General features: G+C 46.0%; 1 protein-coding gene across 2 annotated transcripts in view; it reads left to right on the forward strand.

Moving 5' to 3' along the window:
- The window catches only part of WBP1L (WW domain binding protein 1 like), a 58,292-nt gene that overhangs the window by 9,058 nt on the left and 29,912 nt on the right, over positions 1 to 19,322 (forward strand). The window contains exon 1 of one of the 2 annotated variants that reach the window (XM_045878727.3): positions 12,542 to 12,724. The exons of the other annotated variant lie outside the window; for it this stretch is intronic. Within the exon in view, the coding sequence (XP_045734683.1) occupies positions 12,698 to 12,724 (27 nt within the window). The 5' untranslated portion in view covers positions 12,542 to 12,697. Of the gene's footprint in view, positions 1 to 12,541; positions 12,725 to 19,322 lie in introns of those variants that run through there. 2 annotated transcript variants of the gene reach the window in all.

Here is a 19,322-nt window from a genome sequence, read left to right on the forward strand (position 1 = left end):
TGGGCATGGAGCTTACTTACTTAAAAAAAAAAAAAAGAAAAGAAAGAATAACATTAATTAAAACCCAAAAAGCTTGGAAATGAGATTATTAAACAGTAAGAGAATCATAAGGAGAGTTGACGAAGTTTAGGAAAGCCTCAAGAAGAGGAAACAAAAGGAGAGGAATGGCATTCAGAAGTAAGTATAGAACTGCAAAAACAAACAAAAACCAAACCAACCAAACAAAAAAACCCCCACCTGTGTGTTATTGCTTTAGGCCATGATTTATTTAACTACTGCTCCATAGATAACATCCGTTATATCCAAGTTTTTACCAGATACGCTGTTTTATAGTGAACATTGTTCTATGTATTTCTTTCTGCAGTTGTGCTAGATTCCCAGAAGCGGAATCAGGGATTGTGGGGTTGTAGGGTATGTACATTTGAAATTTGGGGTAGATGGTGCCAGTTGCTCTCCCAAAGTGGTTCTGTCAGTGGACTTCCCCATCAATAGGGTATTCGAGGGCTCAGTTCCCCACACATTGTGTAGGCAACATTTCTTCATCAGTGCCCCCAGCTTATCCATGAAGATATGCCTTCTGACTCAACACAGGCACGTGGGGAACATTTCAGTTTTTTTTCTTGAAAGCTTATATAGGTCTCTGGTTTGCTTAGCTTCTAGTCTCCTCCCTGTCTGTGAACTGGTTGCTCCTTTTGCTGTGGAGCAGGACTCACGTACAGTGTGCCCGGAGCCAGGGAAGCATAGCTGTGCCTGCTCAGGGCTGAAGGAAGTGGTTTGTAGGCCCCCGGAAGATGTCAGGCAGGTGGCTGGGAACTGTTGGCCGGTTGCTGTGTGGCACACAAGTCTAACCAGCCATCCTTCCGTGGTGGTCATCCCAGAAGAAGGAGTCCTTGGAAATATCATCACTGAGAGTGCAGACTGTGGAGCCAGACTGCCTCCAGATGGCCTTAGGCTAGTTAGTTGACTCAGTTTCCTCATCTGTAAAAGGGGATAATAGCACCTTGCTTATAGGGTTATTGTGCGGGTTAATTGAGTTACTGTAAGGATTAATTGAGTTAGTACTTAAAAAGCACTTAGAACAGTGCCTGCCACATAGTAATTACTTGGTAAATGTTAGCCTGTGTAATTATCTTTTTTTTTAAAAGCTTTGGGGGAAGGCTTGAGGCTTCCTTATCCCTTGACTGACCCAAGATCTGTTTCCAGTGGAAGAATTTAAGAGTATATTTTAGTGAGCTCCTAGTCCAGAAGGCATGTGACTTACTTTCTCTATCACCAGCCTTGGAAGTCTGTTGAGGGGTGTTTTTCCAGCCATTGTTTTCTAATAATAAAGTATGAGATTGTTTATTCTCAGAGCAGGTAAATTAGAATATATACAGTTATCCTGATCTGTACATCACTGTGCCCCCTTGAGTGAGGAAGAGTGGGGTTACCACCAGCAAAGAGGTGTGCCTTGTCTTGGGTGTGGGAGTTGTGGTTGGACATCCGTTCTGACCACAGTGCTAGACCACACGCGGGTCTGTCTGCTCTCGGCACAGTGTCCTGTACTTCCTGTTCTGAGGGGAGGCTGGTTTCTGAGGCTTTTTAAAAAAGTAATAGCAGCTTTATTGAGATACAATTCACACACTGTAAAATTCACCCTTGCAGAGTATACAATTCACTGTTTTTTAGCATGTTCACAAGATTGGGCCACCGTCACCCCTGTCTATTTCAGAACATTTTCATCACCCCAGAAAGCAACCCTATATCAATTAGTAGTTCCCTTCCTGAGCCCCCCGAACCCCATTCCCTGGCAACCACTAATCTACTTTCTGCTATTGTGGGTTTTCCTGTTCTGAACACTTCATGTAAATAGAATCGTAACACCATGTGGTGTTTTGTGATTGGCTTCTTTCACTTAGCATAATGTTTTTAGCAGGTGTCAGTACTTTCTTCCTTTCCATTGATATTCTGTTGTATGGGTATAACATTTTATTCATCGATTGGTCAACTCATAGACATTTGGGCTGTTACCACTTTGGGACCGTTAGGAATAATGCTATGACTGTTGGTAGACAAGTTTTTGTGTGGACGTGTGTTTTCATTTTTCTTAGGATATGCCTAGAAGTAGAATTGCTGTTCATGTGGTAACTGTATGTCTGCTTGTTTCAGGAATTGCCAGACTGTTTTCCAAAGTGGCTGTACCATGTCGTGTTCCCCACTGGCAATTATGAGGGTTCCAGTTTCTCCACATCCTCTCCAACACCTGTTATTGTCTCTCTTTTTTTTTTTTTAAGATTTTTTTTTTTTTATTTGACAGAGAGAGACACAGCAAGAGAGGGAACACAAGCAGGGGCAGTGGGAGAGGGAGAAGCAGACTTCCTGCCAAGCAAGGAGCCCGATGTGGGACTCAATCCCAGGATCCTGGGATCATGACCTGAGCTGAAGGCAGATGCTTGACGACTGAGCCACGCAGGCACCCCTTGTCTGTCTTTTTTTTATCATAACCATCCTAACGGGTGTGAAGTAGGATCTCATTGTAGTTTTGACTTGCATTTCCCTAATGACTCGTGATGTTGAACATCTCATGTTCTTAGCGGCCATTTGTGTGTCTTCTTTGTAGAAATGTCTGTTCAGTTCTTTGCCCATTTTAAAGTCCCTTATCTGACTAAAGGGACAGAAGTCGTCTCATGGAATCCCAGTGAGTGACTGCTCAGAGGATTTTCCCCTTTAAACTAGACTCTATTGGGGCTCTGGCATTTTCCCGTGTTACCATCTATTCCCATGACCCTGGAACCAGTTGCTTAACTTCTCTGTATTAGCTGGTTCCTTCTATCAGCATCGCCCAGAGAGGGCGCTGACGCAGCCATTTCTGCGATAAGAGGCCCATGTGGTCAAAGAAAGCTGCCGTCTCCCTCAGAGATGCGCAATGCACGTGCTTTACAGGGAAGCCTGAGGAGTCTCACGTTAAGAAGCCTTTATGAGTCCTTTATCAGATAAATGATTAGCAAATATTTTTCCCTTTCGGTGGTTTTTGTTTTGTTTTGTCTTTCACTTTCTCGGTGGTGCCCTTTGAAGTACAGTTGTTTTTCATTTGGGGGAAGTCCAGTTTATCTATTTTTTTCTTTTGTCACTTGAGGTTTTGGTGTTCCTTGGTTCCTTCAAGGGCTCTGTAATGAGCCCCCAAGTCCCCGTCACCCAACTTCAGCAATTTATTGTCATGGGCTGTCTTCTTTTGTCTATACCTACTTTCACTTCCATTCATGCCCAGTGATGTTATTTTGAAAAAGACTGCAGACTTCATATCATTTCAACCATGAGTAGTTCCGTTTGAATCTCTAAAAGATAAAAGAATTTGTTCCTCAGCATAACCACCATACCATATCATGCCCTAAAAAATGGACAATTGCTTAATGTTATAGGATCTTGCATGTGAGAACTTAAGTTAGATCCAGAGGTAAAAATACCATTAGAAAATGCAGCTAATATATGACAGTTCTTCAGCTTTCGTAAGTAAGTAACCCTCACTAAGTGTGCCGCTACTTTAAAAAAAGTTACTCCCCAAGAACACACCTCAGTTCTGTGAGTGTCAGAGGTGCCCTTCCAGCTACCGCTTTCTCTTTCCCTTGACCACGTCTCGTGGTGGAGTTTCAAACATGACAACAACCCCCGCCCCCCAAATTTTCTTTGTCATCTTGTCACCCCAGTGACAAGACCCCTTTCCAACCTCTCCCCAGTGTGTAAAGTGAAAGATTAACTTAGGACTTTTACCCTCAATTTCTAGCGTAGGGAGAACTCGGGGGGAAATCCTATTCTTATCTGAGATTGCACAAATGTTCAGAGAAACCTGAGAAAGTGAGAAGACCTGTCAGTGTATTTTGTCCTCTTTCCCCTCTTCAGGGGCATCAGCCACGTGTCCCCATCCTGTGCCTGGCTGACCATACCTGCCCTCAAGATACAGTACTGGGGGGTTCACAGCAGATGAGCAAAGCTGCTGAGGGAGAAATGGAGCCTAGAGTTTGGAGACTGACAGACACGGTAGAGATAATGATGCCATGAACACATGTTCAGTAAGAAAGAAAGACTGTGCTGTTTGAAATGTAGGAGATTTTGGGTTGAACAGGCTTCTTAACTGTGAGACTCCTCAGAGGCTTCCCTATAAAGCACATGCATCGTGAATCTCCCAAGAGACGGCAGCCTTCTTTGACCACATGGGCCTCTTATTGCAGAAATGGCTGCCTCAGAGTTGTCTCTGGGTGATGCTGATAGAAGTAACCAGCCAACTCAGAGAAGTTAAGCAATTGTTGTAGGGTCCTGAGGATAGGTGGTAGCACGGGAGAATACCAGCACCCCGGTAGAGTCTAGTGTGTGTCACTCGCCGGGGTTCCATGGGAAGACCTCTGTCCCTTCTGTCAGAAGCTCTAAGTCTGGTCCTAGGCCGCTGCACATGTTCGGACCTTCACTATATTGTCTGGCAAGCGGGGATAGTAAAAACTTCTAGCCCCGTCACCGGCTGATAAAAGGAGCAACTAAAATGGATGTGAAGGTAGTTTATAGACCTTGAGTTCTGCAAGGATGATGATTTATTGTCTCTCTCACTGCTTGGCTCTACCTTTTCTGCAGTAGTGAGCACGCCTTGCCCAGAATGTGCATCTTGAATAAAGTGGAAGGCTTCGGAACAATGGATATAAGTGCAAAGATACGAGTACCTGCTGATTTTTTTTCAGGGAGGGCCAGTGGCTTGCACTGACTTCCCTTCTTGCCATGGCGGGGGTGGGGGGGGGGTGTGCTTTCTCAAGGACACTTCTAGCTTTTCTCTCCCTAAGCTTTAGGCCTGTATCGTAGCATATCTCTGCCTACTACTTCTGCTTTACTCTAGTGGTTCATGATTTGGGCCCTGGGTCAAGGTGGTTTTGAAGTAGGGTTTACTTACCACTGTCATCTGTGTTGCCTGCAGGTACCGGGTTCAGGTGTGGCCTGCGGTTGAGCATTATGTGACAAAAGGAGCAGAGGATTTAGTTATATGATGAAAGGAGCAGAGGATTCATCTGCTCTGATGCCCTCTCCAGTTTAACCACCCTTCGTCATCATTTTACTTGGGGGTGTGGATGTGTGTGTTCCAGAAGCTTTTCCACCCCCTACAACTTATGGGAGGGATAAATTGTCTTAATGTTTCCTTCTGGTGCTTTTGACCATGAACTCTTAGACCTGGAGTAGATTGGTTATCAAATAGCCGAAGGAGGGAAGAGGTAATATTTGATTTACATAGGATCCAGGAAATGAGGGAAGATATGGTGCCAGGAGCTGTGTTTCCAGCTAGACCTTATTAAGTTTCACAATCCTTTGTGCAAAAAAAAGAGAAAAAAGGCAACTTCTAGGTGTTGCTTAATGGAGTTAATTGGTGACCAGCGACAAAACCAGGAGCAGCTTCATCTTAGTCCCCATAATCGAAAAACTAATGGGGTTAGAGTGCATCCCTACCTTGAGTAAGGGAATTTTGCTTTTGAGATGGCTTAAATGCGTTAAACTCCTCAGCAGAGAAATTATAGGTGTACAGATAATGGGGACACACAGAGGGTTTCCCAGTAATATCCAGATGCTCTCCCGATCTCTTAGTTGTTTCTTGGGTTTCTGTGGCCACAAAAATGTCACCTGCCCTACTGTCTGGGGATTCAGCTGTATTGGCTTCCTTTTTACAGTCATACATCTCTCTATCCTTTCTTGAGGGCCTACTTTGTGCAAGGCATTGCTTGGTAAGGTGAGGGACACAGAAGTGAAAGTTAGACATCTTGCCCATAAGTTGCTTCTACTTTAGAAGAGTTAGGCCTGAGAAGAAATCATTTTGCCGAGCTTATGAGCACGTAAAGAGTGGGTGGATTTTCCTATAAAAGCACAACCAAGATGGTCTCTGTCTGGACAGTGTGAATAATTGCTCTTACAGCATTGCAGCTAGAGGGCCTGGAGCTGCTTCCCGGGACTCAAGAGTTGAGGTGCCTTTAATAAAATGACCTTCCTGTTAGCCCTTACTGCCGGCCGGCCACCACTGTACCCGAGCTCCCACCCGAAGTGGATCACGTCTCTCCTTGTCTTGCTCCAAGTTGAAATAAAAGGGAGAGATGAAATCAGATTTAGTGGAGACCTTGAAGACTAATTTCCCTAATGGAGTTAGTGCTCTTTCCTGGTTACATTGCAGTGTGTGTCAGGTACTGGGTGTGACCCACGTCCCTCCTTTTGTTCTTATTCCAATCTTCAGTTTAGAGAGCAGCTGGGGAGGAGACGTGAAAAGTGTCAGGGGACGCCCCTGAGCCGAGCTTGCTGATTGTCATGTAATTCTTGGCTCCTTGCCGGTTTGGTGGGGGGTTGAACTGTTTTCAGGGCAGGAAAAAACGAACCTGGCATTTCGGTACAAAAACAAACAAGGCTGCTGTTGTACTTGATAAAGCTAGAGTTGCAGATCAGTGGCAGCCCATTAACTCAGGGACAGCCCACGGTCTGCGCTGAGATTCAGAGACCCCTGCGCTCTCTGGAGCAGGCAGTAAATGGCTGTCCCAGGAGGTAATAAATATTTGTGGAGTGATTGATTGTCAGCACAGAAGGATTTTCTTTTTAGGGGGCAGGAAAGCTAGGAACCTCAAGGAGCTGTTGTTAAACTGGTTTCAGCTTCTGCTACTTTTGTGTGTGTGTGTGTGTGTGTTTTCTCTTTTTCTCAGACAAGACAGCTGGGTCAGAACCTGACTGCGTAAAGGAATTGTCTTGAGATTTCATCATCACCTTCTGCTACTTTTATTTCTCTCTCTCTCTATTTAAAAGACCTTTGAAATAGGTATCTTCCCTCCACCTCCCCCACCCCTCAGAGTGGAACAAGAGCAACTTCCAAGATGTAAACAAGCAAAAAGAGAGCCTAAGATACTAAGTAAACTAGAAATTCCTGTCCTTGCTATTCATGGTGCTCCCCTAGTCATCAGAAAGAACAAATGTGCTGGTCAGAGGTACTCAGTGTGTGGGGCTTCTGCCTTCTCCCTCCAGCTCATCTGTGCCTCATCTTGTGTCTTTCTCAGATGCCCCACGTGTCCTTGTCTTTATGCTTTGGGCTCTACTTGGCTCTGCCTACCATGCTCATCTTCCTACCCTTAGCATCCATGTTATTTTAGTCCCTGTCCTTTGATACAGTTTTCATTGGCCATTCTTTTTTTTTTTTTTTTAACTGTTTTATTTATTTATTCATGAGAGTCAGAGAGAGAGAGGCAGAGGCAGAGGGAGAAGCAGGCTCCCCGCCTAGCAGGGAGCCCGATGCGGGACTCGATCCCAGGACCCTGGGATCATGACATGAGCCGAAGGCAGACGCTTAACCATCTGAGCCACCCAGGCGCCCCTTCATTGGCCATTCTGCCCCTGACCGGCCTCTCTTCTTGGAGCTCATCTTGCAGTTACTGTCTCCACTCCTCCCCCCTACATTTATTATAGAGTACCTCTGTTTGTTTAGGTACCTGCTGTCTTTTCTCCCTAACTGGGCAATTAAGTCAATAAATCCTCCAGGGCAAGACTCATTCATCCAGTAGTGCACCCTCCTCATCCTCATGCTACAGCCTGGGTGGCTGGATGTGACTGTGACTTTCTGGGTCACAGATGAAGGGGAAGTGACAATTACAATATTGAAATACCATTTCCATGCCTGTTTGAGCCATTTTAGAGTCACACAGGCCTGATTGAAGTGCCGGCCCCACTGCCTACTAGGTGTGTGCCCTTGAATGAGTTACCTAACTTCACCGAAGCTTCCGGGTTTTCACCTGTAAGGAGTGAGGTACCAACATATATTAGAGTACTCCCTCTCTGAAATATATTGTTTGATGTTTAGCAAGTGATTACATACTACAGTTAAGGGCTGTTTGCGCAGCCATCTTTCCTGGAAGACTCAAGAGTAGGAAAGCAGTTGTAGGTTTTTTTGGTTTTTGTTTTTAAGTAATCTCTACGCTCAGTTTGGGGCTCAGACTCACGACCCCGAGATCAAGAGTCGCGTGCTCTACCGACTGAGCCAGCCAGGTACCCGTATATCCATAGATACCCTTCCAGGCACCCCACCAGCTCTGTGTGACTTGTAGAACTCCTTGTCCTATTCAGAAACCAGGAAAGGTGTTTTCTTGTCTCGGCAGGCTTGCTACACGTCTGCCTTTGTCCAGCCCAAGGACACAGATAAGCTAATATTCTTGGTTTCTGGCAGCTAATTAGTCCTTAGCATTTCTACTTGGTAAAGTTCTGCAAATCTTTGTTTTGGGTTTGGAATCCTTCCCATGGCATTCCCCAAAAATAATTACTTCAGGATCCTTTTATTGATGCCCAGCCTCACATTCGTGACATGAGGATGCCTTGGTTTGACTTTTGTGGTGCTCACTTTGGTTTGGGGTTTGGAGTTCATCTGCACTTCTGGGTTTTTGTTGTTGTTGTTGTTTGGTTTGGTTTGGGGTTTTTTGGTGTTGTTTTTTTTTTTTTAAGATTATTTATTTATTTATTTGAGAGAGAGAGAGAATGAGAGAGAGAGAGCATGAGGAGGGGAGGGTCAGAGGGAGAAGCAGACTCCCCGCCGAGCAGGGAGCCCGATGTGGGACTCGGTCCCGGGACTCCAGGATCATGACCTGAGCCGAAGGCAGTCGCTTAACCAACTGAGCCACCCAGGCGCCCGGTGTTGTATTTGAGTCCAAACTGGAAGGCATTTAAATGTGCCTGTGCCCAACCTGAGAAAGATAAAAGAGCTCTCATTTTAGATGTTCTGTGTCTGCCTAGCAGTCTCTGCTCCAAAGCTCCTGTTAGTAAAAACGGCCTTGGGTCTGGAGATTGTCTCCTATCCTAGAAGCCTGTTGTTGGCTTATTGTGACAAAACTCTTTCTTCACATTCCTTGATTGTGAAATTAGAAACCCCCAGCTCTCAGCCCTAGTCTCCTTCCAGCCTCACCTCGCCATGACATGGTGTGGGAACAATTCACCAGTTACCTGAGATCCAAGGCATGGAAGATCTTCTGTTCCAGCTGGCTCCTTGCATGGAGACCAGTTGTGTGCTGAGAACGGATGAGAACTTTAGGGCTTTCCCAATCATTTACCTCATAGAACTCAGGCTCCAAAGTGGGTCAGAATGGGCATCCTGGGGCCCAAGGGCCTGTCCGCTGTGCTCCGGAATACAACTATCAGAGCTGGTGTAAGTGGCATTCTTCTAAAACAGGGTCTGGGCCACTGACCAGAGATGTGCATGTCTGCTCCATGTTCAGCTGAACCCTCAGTTCTGGTGTTTGCCCCATTGGTAACTTTTAGTCTAATACCACGATACCTGTATTACTGTCAAGGAAAGAGTCTGGAGCTAGAGGCTTTATTCGTATCCTTGCTCTCCCATTGCTAGCTGTGTGACCTGGGGCAAGGTGTCCATGTGCTTCAGTTTCTGCAACTGAACAGGGGTAGTACCTACATCATGAGTTTGTTGTGGTGTTAAGTACAATGTGGGTTAAATGGAGTTCTTAGCACAGAAGCTGGCTCATTGTCAGTACTGAAAAAATAACTCTCCCCGCCTCCATCCCTGAATTTAAAGATTATAAATGTATAGGGTGCCTAGAAAGATATTGCCAAAAGATTCTACAATGAAAGGATGAATTCTCTTAGCCATGAACATATACACTGTTATAGTGTGTCTTCTTAAATAATAAGTTATTCAGAATCCAGCATTACTATCTTTGGGGGGGTTTCTAAATTGGGGAGGAAGGGCCTGGGTCAGTGGAAGGGGGGTTCAGACATTGCCTGGGCCCATAGACAGTTGTTAAACTGCAACATTTTGACAACATAATCCTGCTTAATTCTGGTATAGTGTGACTTCCTTTTTTTTTTTTAAGTTGGTGAATTCAGCATTGAATTAAATTCTGCATTGTCAGGCAGATGACTAAAATTGTTTGTAGAAGGATTTGACTTACCTTTAGTCTATCATGTATGAGCCTGGGTCACTTACATAAAAGGACCCCTTTTTTTTTCAGATGAGTAGAAATTGCTAATGATCATCTTGCCTCTGAAATCCCAAAGCTGACTACTTCGTCACTGGGTTGTGGTCACATGGCAAAAAGTGAACTTTTCTTCCTAAGGATGCCCATGTTTGCCAGTTCAGTCTCTTTTTCTCCTCACTTCCCCCAAATTTCAGGGCTCAATGAGGGTTAGTCAGCAAGGGGTTGGTGGGAGGGTCAAGGAGAAGATTAGTGAGAACGAAGTCATTATCAGTAAACACTTTGTTCGAGTATGTGATATTGTGCTAGGTGTAATGCATTGAGTTTAATGCTGCCTTGTACACAGGATTTTATTCTTTTTTTTTTTTTGGATTTTATAATCTTATAAGAAGATAAAAGTAGACAGCTGCTGATTAGAAACACTGCTTTGAATTACATCCATAAAAGGATGATGATTCATTAGGGGAAAATCGGGAAGCCTATGATGCAATTTTGATAATTTAGATTGAACTTTTACAAAATTATTTTTGGATTTCTAGTAATTTTGCTGCAGTTCCACTTATTCAGAGATCACTGCTGATGAGTGTTATTTAGAAATGTGGAATGCTTCCATAACCCATCAGAGCAGGGTTCCTTGAGCGTTTTGCTCATCGCAGTGTCCCCAGCACCTGGAACAGTGTCTGGCACACTGTGGGCATTCAGTAGGTGTGCAATGAATGGGTAAGTACACTTATGCCCTGGGACTCTTTCCAGAGATTTGCAGGTGCCACTGTGTCTTATTAGGTAAGTTCAGACCAGAGTTGCCCAGGAAGGGCTGCAGATGCCCTTTCCTCCAGTTTGGCCGACAAAAGTCATCATGCTGCATGTGTTTTGTGGTGGTCAGCGATAGCCAGGGGACTGAGGAAATGAAAGGAGGGTGTTGAAAACTGTGCCTTGATATCCGGGCCTGCCTGTCTCCTGTCCTCCTGTCTGCTGATTTGGCCTGTGGGTGAGAGTGTTTGCTTCTTGTGCAGAGCAAGGCATGGGATCGACTCTGTGGCCTCGTCTTGAGAATACATATTTGCTGAAGAATGGCCCCCTGACCCCAAAACACCTGCAACAGCAGAAGCTACTGCTCTCTACACATCACTCCCCCTCTCTCTCCGTAGCAGTGAGGCTGCGGTTCAGGTTCATTCTTTTCATGACCCTCGAGGAAATGGCTCAGCTGGCTTGGCTCATTCATTTCCTTGTCAGGAAAGTCAGTGTGACCTTGACCATCAGTGGGAGACCTGCAGCAAGCACATTGTGTGTCTGGCTGGATTCACTAATGATTGAAAAGTACTGTTGGCAACTCACCATGCTGTAAGTGTTGTGTGCGGCTAATTTATTGTCCGAGGTGGGGGTGAGAGATACTAATTTGCAAGTCATTTCAGATTTACCTGGGTCATGCCCGGCACTGTGCCACTCCCATGGAGGCCTTTGATGAATATCACTGGAAGAAAACTGTTGCAGAAAATAAAAAGAGGAGATACACTTGCTTTGAGTGGTGGAAAAATAGAATCAATTTTTAGCCCCAGAAGTTACTAGAAAGTAACTTTGGATTTATAAAGTCCTCCAAAAGGAGTCATTTCTGCAAGTACAAATCCAAACATGAACCTTTTGTTCTTTGTGAGTGTTGTCTTTGATGGAGGATTTAGGGCTGGGGAGAGAGGCCGAGACCTGTTTTTTAGGGAAGGGTGGCCAGAGGAGAGCTGGCCTACACCAGCCGCCAGCCGCCGGGCCTTTGCTTCTTGTGCAGAGCTTGCTGTTAGCCATTTTCTCCATAAGTTGAGCTTAGAGAAGAAAGCATGATGAACCTAGGGTGGTGAACTTTTCAGAAGCAAGAGTTGGTTTAAATATAGATGATCTGCTTTACTGGCAACTTGGAGGCTGCCGTGGGACTTGTTGTACCTTTTGTAAGACAAGTGAGGAAAGATGTTGGCACCTGTGCATGCGCAGTTTGTTTATGAAATATAAACTCTCCTGTAGAAGCGAGGGCTCCAGAGGTCAGCATCCGAGGTGGCACGTCCTACCTTGGCTGGGGGAAAGGTGCCTCCAAGCCCTCCCTGCTAACTGCCTCAATCCCCAGAGAAAGTTGGGATAGCCAGGCTTAATACAACTGTTATTTACTGAGTGCTGATTCTGGTGGGAGTGGGGGCAGAGAAGTCTCTGTGAAACTGACAAATCACTGGGCTTGATTATTTTTCCCAAGGAGGAGAAAGAATAGCCTGGGAGTTCTAGCCTCCAGTCCTTATTCAGAGAAATGGGGCTCTTTTCAGCTGGAGGGATTTGATTTATATGCTCAGAGCCAGCTCAGAGCTGAGGGGAGCTGATGTCTCAGGCTCCAGGGCTAGGTAGGGTCCTGGGCTGGCATCATGGGTTTGCAGCACATCCTCCTCAGTATTCCACAGCAGCTGTCTGGAGTTTTTTCTGCTGTGCCTGAACTGATGTCATTTCCCCCTTGGCAGACAGCTTGAGCTTTGCTGCGTCTGAGATATGTCACGAGAAGGTGGGGGTGGGTCGGAGCCAGGCGGGGGGAGTAGCGAGGACAGCAGGAGGGAGAGCGCCTGCCTGGTCCCGGGACTCTGTTTACTTTCTCTTCTTTGCTAAGGAAGGCCAGTTAACTGGGACCGCGGAGCACGCAGGTCCACCTGGGGAAATGCTCATTCCAAGACCTTAACTTTTTAAAAGCCCTTTGTTCCAAACGTTAGTGTGGACGATGCTCTTGCAGGATGCCTTTCCTTTTGGGTCTTAGACAGGTAATTGAACTGGCTATCCGTGGATCGGGTTTGGGCAGGGAAGAAGGGTGGGAGCTTGTTTTGTTGTACTACTGCTTTGGGTGGAGGGAACCTTTGAGAAAGATGTCTCGCAGCTCGAGCAGGCCAGCTCCCATGCAGAAATTTCCAGTCTTCTCTTCTTGTGTGCTAGTTGCTCCTTACTTCCAGAGCCACCGTGTTCTTAACCCCCTACATCCCCCTGAGGTCTCTGGGGCCGTCCATTCTGATTTTCCATTAGATACCATAAAGCTGTTTCCAGAGCCTTACAGAAGAAACAGCTGAGGGGAGAGACTGGGGAAGAGGAGAGGCAGACTAGATTCTTGATCCAAACTGCTTTTATTCCTTCTCCATTTTGATTTGGTTAGTTAGCAGAGATTTCTTAACAGTTCTCTCATTCTAAAGAGAGTCTGCGTTGGGGGGAGAGGGATCTTCTAGAGGGAAGGGCTCCCAGAGGCTTTTTCTCCTTGTAGGCGTGTACACGGTCAGGGCTGTGTGGCTCAGGGACGTCCTGGATATCTCAGAGGGATGGGAGTGGGATTGGCCACATTTTGGCGTTCCTGACAGATTTTTCAGAGCCAACAGACCCCTGTGGCAGAGTCTTGATTGCTTTACGAACTGCTGTTTGAAGTAGGGGCACTAAATTATAGTCCGTAACCTAGTGTGGAATGAGAAAACAGTAGCAAGAGACCAACTGCTGTCTGCTGAGAACACAGCTGTTGCCAACTATTTGTTCCAGGGCTTCTGAGAGTTGGCCACCCCACCCCCCTTTGGTCTGAGAGGCATGTCTGTATCGGAATGTGTAACTGTAACCAGTGGCTGTAAGAGGGGGTGGGGACAGACACACACCCTCTGCTGCCTGTTCCTGGGTGAGGAATAGCCACAGATGAGATCAAACCAGAAGCCTTAGCGAGGTGCTGCTAGGGGCTGCTGGGTTCGTCTCACTGTTAGAAAAGTGCTGGGTGAGCAGATCTCCCTTGGATTGCCCCAAATTCTTTAAAAGTCAGTGTCTCTGAAAAGCTCACTCCATACATACTGTCGGTTCTCTTGTTAATCTGCAGTGTGCCTTTGGTGCAGCTGTTAGACCAGCGGGTGGGGGGCATTCGAGCGCCTCCTCTATCCCCCAAGGAAGGCTGTCCTTTTAACCTGTGGGCGGAGTGAGCCCTGGTGAGGACTTTGAGCAGCATTGGAGATGAGCTGGATGAAGCATCCCATGCATGTATGTCAGATGTCAGGGGGAGAGAGGTGGAGACTGTGTGATCAGGTGGAAGGAGCAGGCCGGGGGAGCCAGAAAGTCCTGTGTCCAAATCCCGGCTCCCCCACGGTCTTGGGCAGGCCACTTAACTGCTCTGAACCTCATCTTTGAAATGAAAATAATAAAACCTACTGGAAGAGTTATTGAGGGGTTTTCACAAAAGAGTGTATTTAAAACATGAGCACCTTGGCTGGCTGAGCATAGGCATTTAGTAAAAATGTAACCATTATTTCTATGTACTCATCCCTAAGGGATGTGAGACCCCATAGGACCGCAAGAGTATGGGAAACTAGAAGTCTGAGGACCAGAGGTAGAGGGTGGAGTGGACAGGTCTACCAGCGTGAGCTGACTGGGGGTTGGGAGGCTGTTGATTACTATATCAATATGCTAGTCATCTTGTATATTGAGACAAGAAGATGAGGGCCCATGTCCAGTCACCTCCTCTCAGCTGAGTGAGAGGATGCAATAGATCAAGTGAAGGGCTGGGTTGGTCATTCTGGGGAGCATCTGAGAGGGTCAACAGCAGGGGAATCTTAAGCTCTTCTTTACTTTTTTTTTTTTTAAGCTTTATTTATTTATTTGAGAGAGGGAGAGTGTGCACGCAGGGGCGACGGAGGGCGGTGAGTGGAGGGGTAAAGGGAGAATCTTAAGCAGACTTCACGTTGAGCGCAGAGCCTGAGGCGGGGCTTGATCTCAGGACCCTGAGATCATGACCTGAGCTGAAACCAAGAATCGGATGGTTAAGCAACCATCTGAGCCACCTAGGCACCTCTTAAGCTCTTGTTTCTGAACAAATCCCTGGTAGAAGGTTGAACTAGAAGTCCTCTTGAAGACCCCTCTGTGATTCAGACCTTGCCTATAAAAACTTTGACTGTTTTTGGTTACATAATTTTGTGTATTTCTAGCATTTCTGTGTCTGACAGTGTAACTACATTCTTTACTGGAGCTATGGGAAAGCTAGCTTTCTAAAGATTACTTGGTGATAATTCTGTTTTTAAAAAATGACAAAAATATATATGCTATTGGTCTTTATCATACATAATACATTTGTACTTTCATACTTTTTTTTCTCTCTTAATCCACATAACAACCCTGTCTTAAGTGGTAGTACGATTCTATTTCTATAGAGGTGCATGCTGAGGCTTACAGGAGGTAAGCCGGTTTGCCCAGAGTTGCTCAGCTAGCTAGGAAAATGGTAATGGAAGTTTTGATTTTTCTTCTCTTTTCTTTCTTTCTTTTTTTTTTTTTTTAATATTTTATTTATTTATTTTAGAGAGAGAGCAGGCTCATGATCAGGGGAGGGGCAGAGGGAGAGGGCAATAATCTCCAGCACACTCTGAGCTGAGACTGGAGCTCAACATGGAGCTTGATCCCACGACTCTGAGATCGTGACCTGAGCTGAAACCAGGAGTTGGATGCTCAACTGGCTGAGCCACCCAGGCATCCCTTGTTTCTTTTTAAACCCTGGTCTTTTGATTCTAAAGCCTGGAGTTTCTCTCACTACCTAGACTGCTCTGCCCAAGGCCTGTGTGAGAAGAGCATTGTTTTAATTGGGACATATTATCTGAAGGTTGTTTCTAGGCGGCCCAGGTTCCGGCTAAGACACTGCTGGTCTCTTTGTGCCCATTTGCATTTACTCTGTGGAAGACTCTCATGCATGCAGCATCTACTGAATAATGCCACTACAAGGTGATTTGAACACTTAATGAATGTGGACCTGACACAAAGGATGCAAAGATAAATAAAGATTAAAAAAAACCAAAGGGGCGCCTGGGTGGCTCAGATGGTTAAGCATCTGCCTTCGGCTCAGGTCATGATCCCAGGGTCAGCGGGGAGCCTGCTTCTCCCTCTCCCTGTGCCACTCCCCCTGCTCATGCTCTCTCTCTGTATCTCTGTGTCTCAAATGAATAAATAAAATATTTAAAAAAAACAAACCCTTAACCTACCAGGAGCTCATACTCCAATGCAGTGGTTCTCAAAATGCATTAAAATCACCTGGGAGTGGGGCTGATGACAATGTAGATTTTGTAGATCTGGGGCCAGAGCCCAAGAACATGCATTTCTATGAAGTTCCCCAGGTGGTTCTGACTGACCTAGTTTCTGGCAATTTGAGAGCACCCCCTGCTCCACTAGGTTTAGTAGCATGGAAATAGTTGCCTGATAACTGCCTATAACAGGAATGCCCAGGACCTAGGACAGCAGAGGGTGGGAAAGCATCTCAGTCAGGTGCGGGGGTGGTGGTGGGGGGTGAAGGGGGTGAGGGTTGAGGGGAGGGTAGAGAGTGGTGTGCATGAAAGGCTTTCTTGAGAAGGTGATATCTGATCTGAGTCTTGAAGGATGAGTAGGAGTTTACCAGACATATGATCTGGGGAAAGAGCATTCCAGACAGACCAGGTTGGGAGTGTTGTTTTTGTTTTCTCCTGTAGATGAGAAGGGAAACTGTCATCTGTGAGTCAGTACTAGGTATGCCTGAAGCAAGACAAGGACTTTGGCTCACCAACCATTGGCGTCCTTTGTGACACAGAGAAGGAGGAAAGCATTAGGGCTCTTCAGTCTGATTATGACAGTGGCATGAATTCAGTGTCTGTAAAGGGCAGTTAAGCTTTAGGCTGTATTAGTTCTTCCATGCAAAGGACAGTTAAGACAGCTCACTGGAAACTAGTGTTGATTAAAGAGCAGTCTTTTTGTGCTTAGAGGAGCTAAACTTCCTAAGAGAGTCACCTGTCAAACTTTCTGGGCATGGTACCGTGTACCAGGGTTTAGATACCCCACAGAGTTGGGCATCTTACCCCTTTATTAACTGGCCAGTTAATGGTTAAGAGAGAATCCATCCTGTAAACCTAACAGACTTTCGGAGAATAAGACGGTAACAGAACATCCTTAGTCTGCTGATTTGAATGAATTCTATTTCATGTTTGATTCAGAAGGCATTGATTTCATAATGCAGGAGGATTCTTAGGACTAACATGCTATATCTAAAAGGTATTGTGCACATATTCCATTCAAAGCATGTTGTAGATACAAAGAGACATAAACTCTATCCCTGCCCTCAAGGGGTTTATGGTCAGGTAGGGGAAGTAAGTGCTCAGGGTAATTGGAACGATCTGGTGGTGAGTGCCATTTGAGACGGACAGGGTGCTGTGAATTCACAGGTGTGTGTGGGGGGGCTTTCTGTAGGTGGCCCCGTCCACAGTCCAGTAGTCTCCGTGGTTGCACCGCAGGTGGGTGGAAGGACCAGTTGATGGCAACTGCTGGCCCATGGAGTCTAGGCTATAGATCCATCAAGACAATCATCATTTGTATCTTGCATCTCAGAATGTTGCCTTTCTCTTTGGGAGGGGCCCACTCTCCCCCAAATTGTCCTCACTGAAGTGAGATGATCCTTGATACTGGAAGTGAGTAGTTTCCAGCAAAACTGGGGTGCTCCTGCCTGTGTTGGAATATGTCATGGACAGAGGCCCCTGGCCCAAGGGGCTGTTTATAGACAGTGGGAGCTGGTACTACAGGCCCTTGATTGGCCCGATGCTGAATGTAACAGGGCAACCAGAATGTTGAACCCCAGCTATTCCCTGGCCTAATAAGAGGTCTTAGGGTCTCACAAGGACAACACTGAAAGTGCCCCAGTTCTAAGCCAGCCTAAAGGTGCAGGATGGGAGCCATCACTTGGGAGAGGGAAGAGGGAATTTGCCAACTTCTAACTTAACCCCTAACCTGCTGAATGTTAGCCAACATTACGTGATAATTTTGTTTGTTTGTTATTTGTTATTTCATCATGACAGCCACCATGAGGGAGGAGGTCTTAGCTCCTTTCTGTTGTGAGGAAACCCAAACTCAGGAAGTTTTTCTCTTTAGTATCACACAATTAATGTGTGTCTATGGTGGCACCGGAGGCTGGGGCTGAGGGAATCGTGTTGTCCTCCTCTTGTATATTGCTTTGGTATGGTACCTGCACCCAAATCTGCCAGACCTTACCCCTGTGTGCCCTGCGCTCTGCCAACAACCAAGTACTGGGTCCCAGTCGACATAACCTGCCCTTGTGTGTGCTTAGCCTCTCTCTACAAGGTTCGGGACAAATTAAGCAAGACCCTGCCTGGAAGGGAACTGTCTGTGTATAACGCAGCAAACACCAAGGTGACACTTGTTTGTACTGCCAGAGGTTGAAGCCAAAATCCTCATTGGCGCTGATGTGTAAAAATCTTGTAAGTGACAGCTCCATGGAGCACCTCAGTTCCCTACTGTCCCCTAAAGGTAGGAAGAGGTGATTCTTATCTTGGCCTTTTCAGATGGATTTTTTTAAAAAAGATTTTATTTATTATTTATTTATTTTAGAGCAAGAGAGACACAGCATGAGGCGGGGGAGGGGCGGAGGGAGAGAGAATCCCAAGCAGGATTCACACTCAGTGCGGAGCCTGACGCCTGACACGGGGCTCAATCTCACGGCCCTGAGCCGAAATCAGGAGTCGGATGCTCAACCAACTGAGCCACGCAGGAGCCCCTCAGATGGATTTTTAAACCCCCAACCATCTCTGTTGCAAGAAGCTGCTTTTGTAGAGGAATGTGGCTTGTTTTTCATCACACTCCTGTTATCAAAGCAAAGAGAAACCAGTGGACTGGACAGTAACTTAGTGGAAAAGAAGACTGTATCTGGTGATTTTGAAACTTTTATCCAGGATGGAGCCAAAGAAAACATTTACTTCCTCCAGTGATATCCCACGAGTTGGACCCACCCCCTCCCACCCCTTTTCCTTGAAGAGGTAAATTTTAGTCCAAGGGAGCAAGAATTTGGGGCTACTTTGAAAACTGCTAGAAAATTTCTTTTTCTGCCCCAATTCCCTAGCGGCCAGATACTAGTTTCTTAACTCTCCTTCCCTCGCACTTCTGGACTCTGTTGCTAATTTGTAGCAACAGTGAGTAGCCATTTCTGTGTGCCTCTGTAGCCTCTAGCCATTGCTTCTCTGGGCTGGGCTCAACTAGACTTGAATCCTGGACCTTGTATGGGGCATCGGTTGCTGGTTGCTGGAAATGGTGATTCAGTCCTGGGAGGTGACTTGCTTGACCTATCTTGTTCTTTTACTCAGAGAGGAAGGGCAGTAGGGGAAAGCTGTATGCATTTCAGGAGACAGGGAGACATGCCTTGAGGATGGCTGGAGGATAACATAGTGACTTCTTTTCCTGAAAGTGCCGTAGGGCTTGCTGGGTCTGTGTTGCACATAAGACATAAGTTCCCTTGGGCATTGCATCAAGGAGGCCAGGAAATTTTTATTGTTTGGTTCTCTTGCTTAACACACAATGTTCTCAAGTTCTTCCACTCCACTGTGACACATGGTC

This window comes from Mirounga angustirostris, unplaced genomic scaffold (assembly GCF_029215605.1).
Source record: "Mirounga angustirostris isolate CCGP_5_RB_7025 unplaced genomic scaffold, mMirAng1.0.hap1 SCAF_6, whole genome shotgun sequence".
Classification (NCBI taxonomy): Eukaryota; Metazoa; Chordata; class Mammalia; order Carnivora; family Phocidae; genus Mirounga; species Mirounga angustirostris.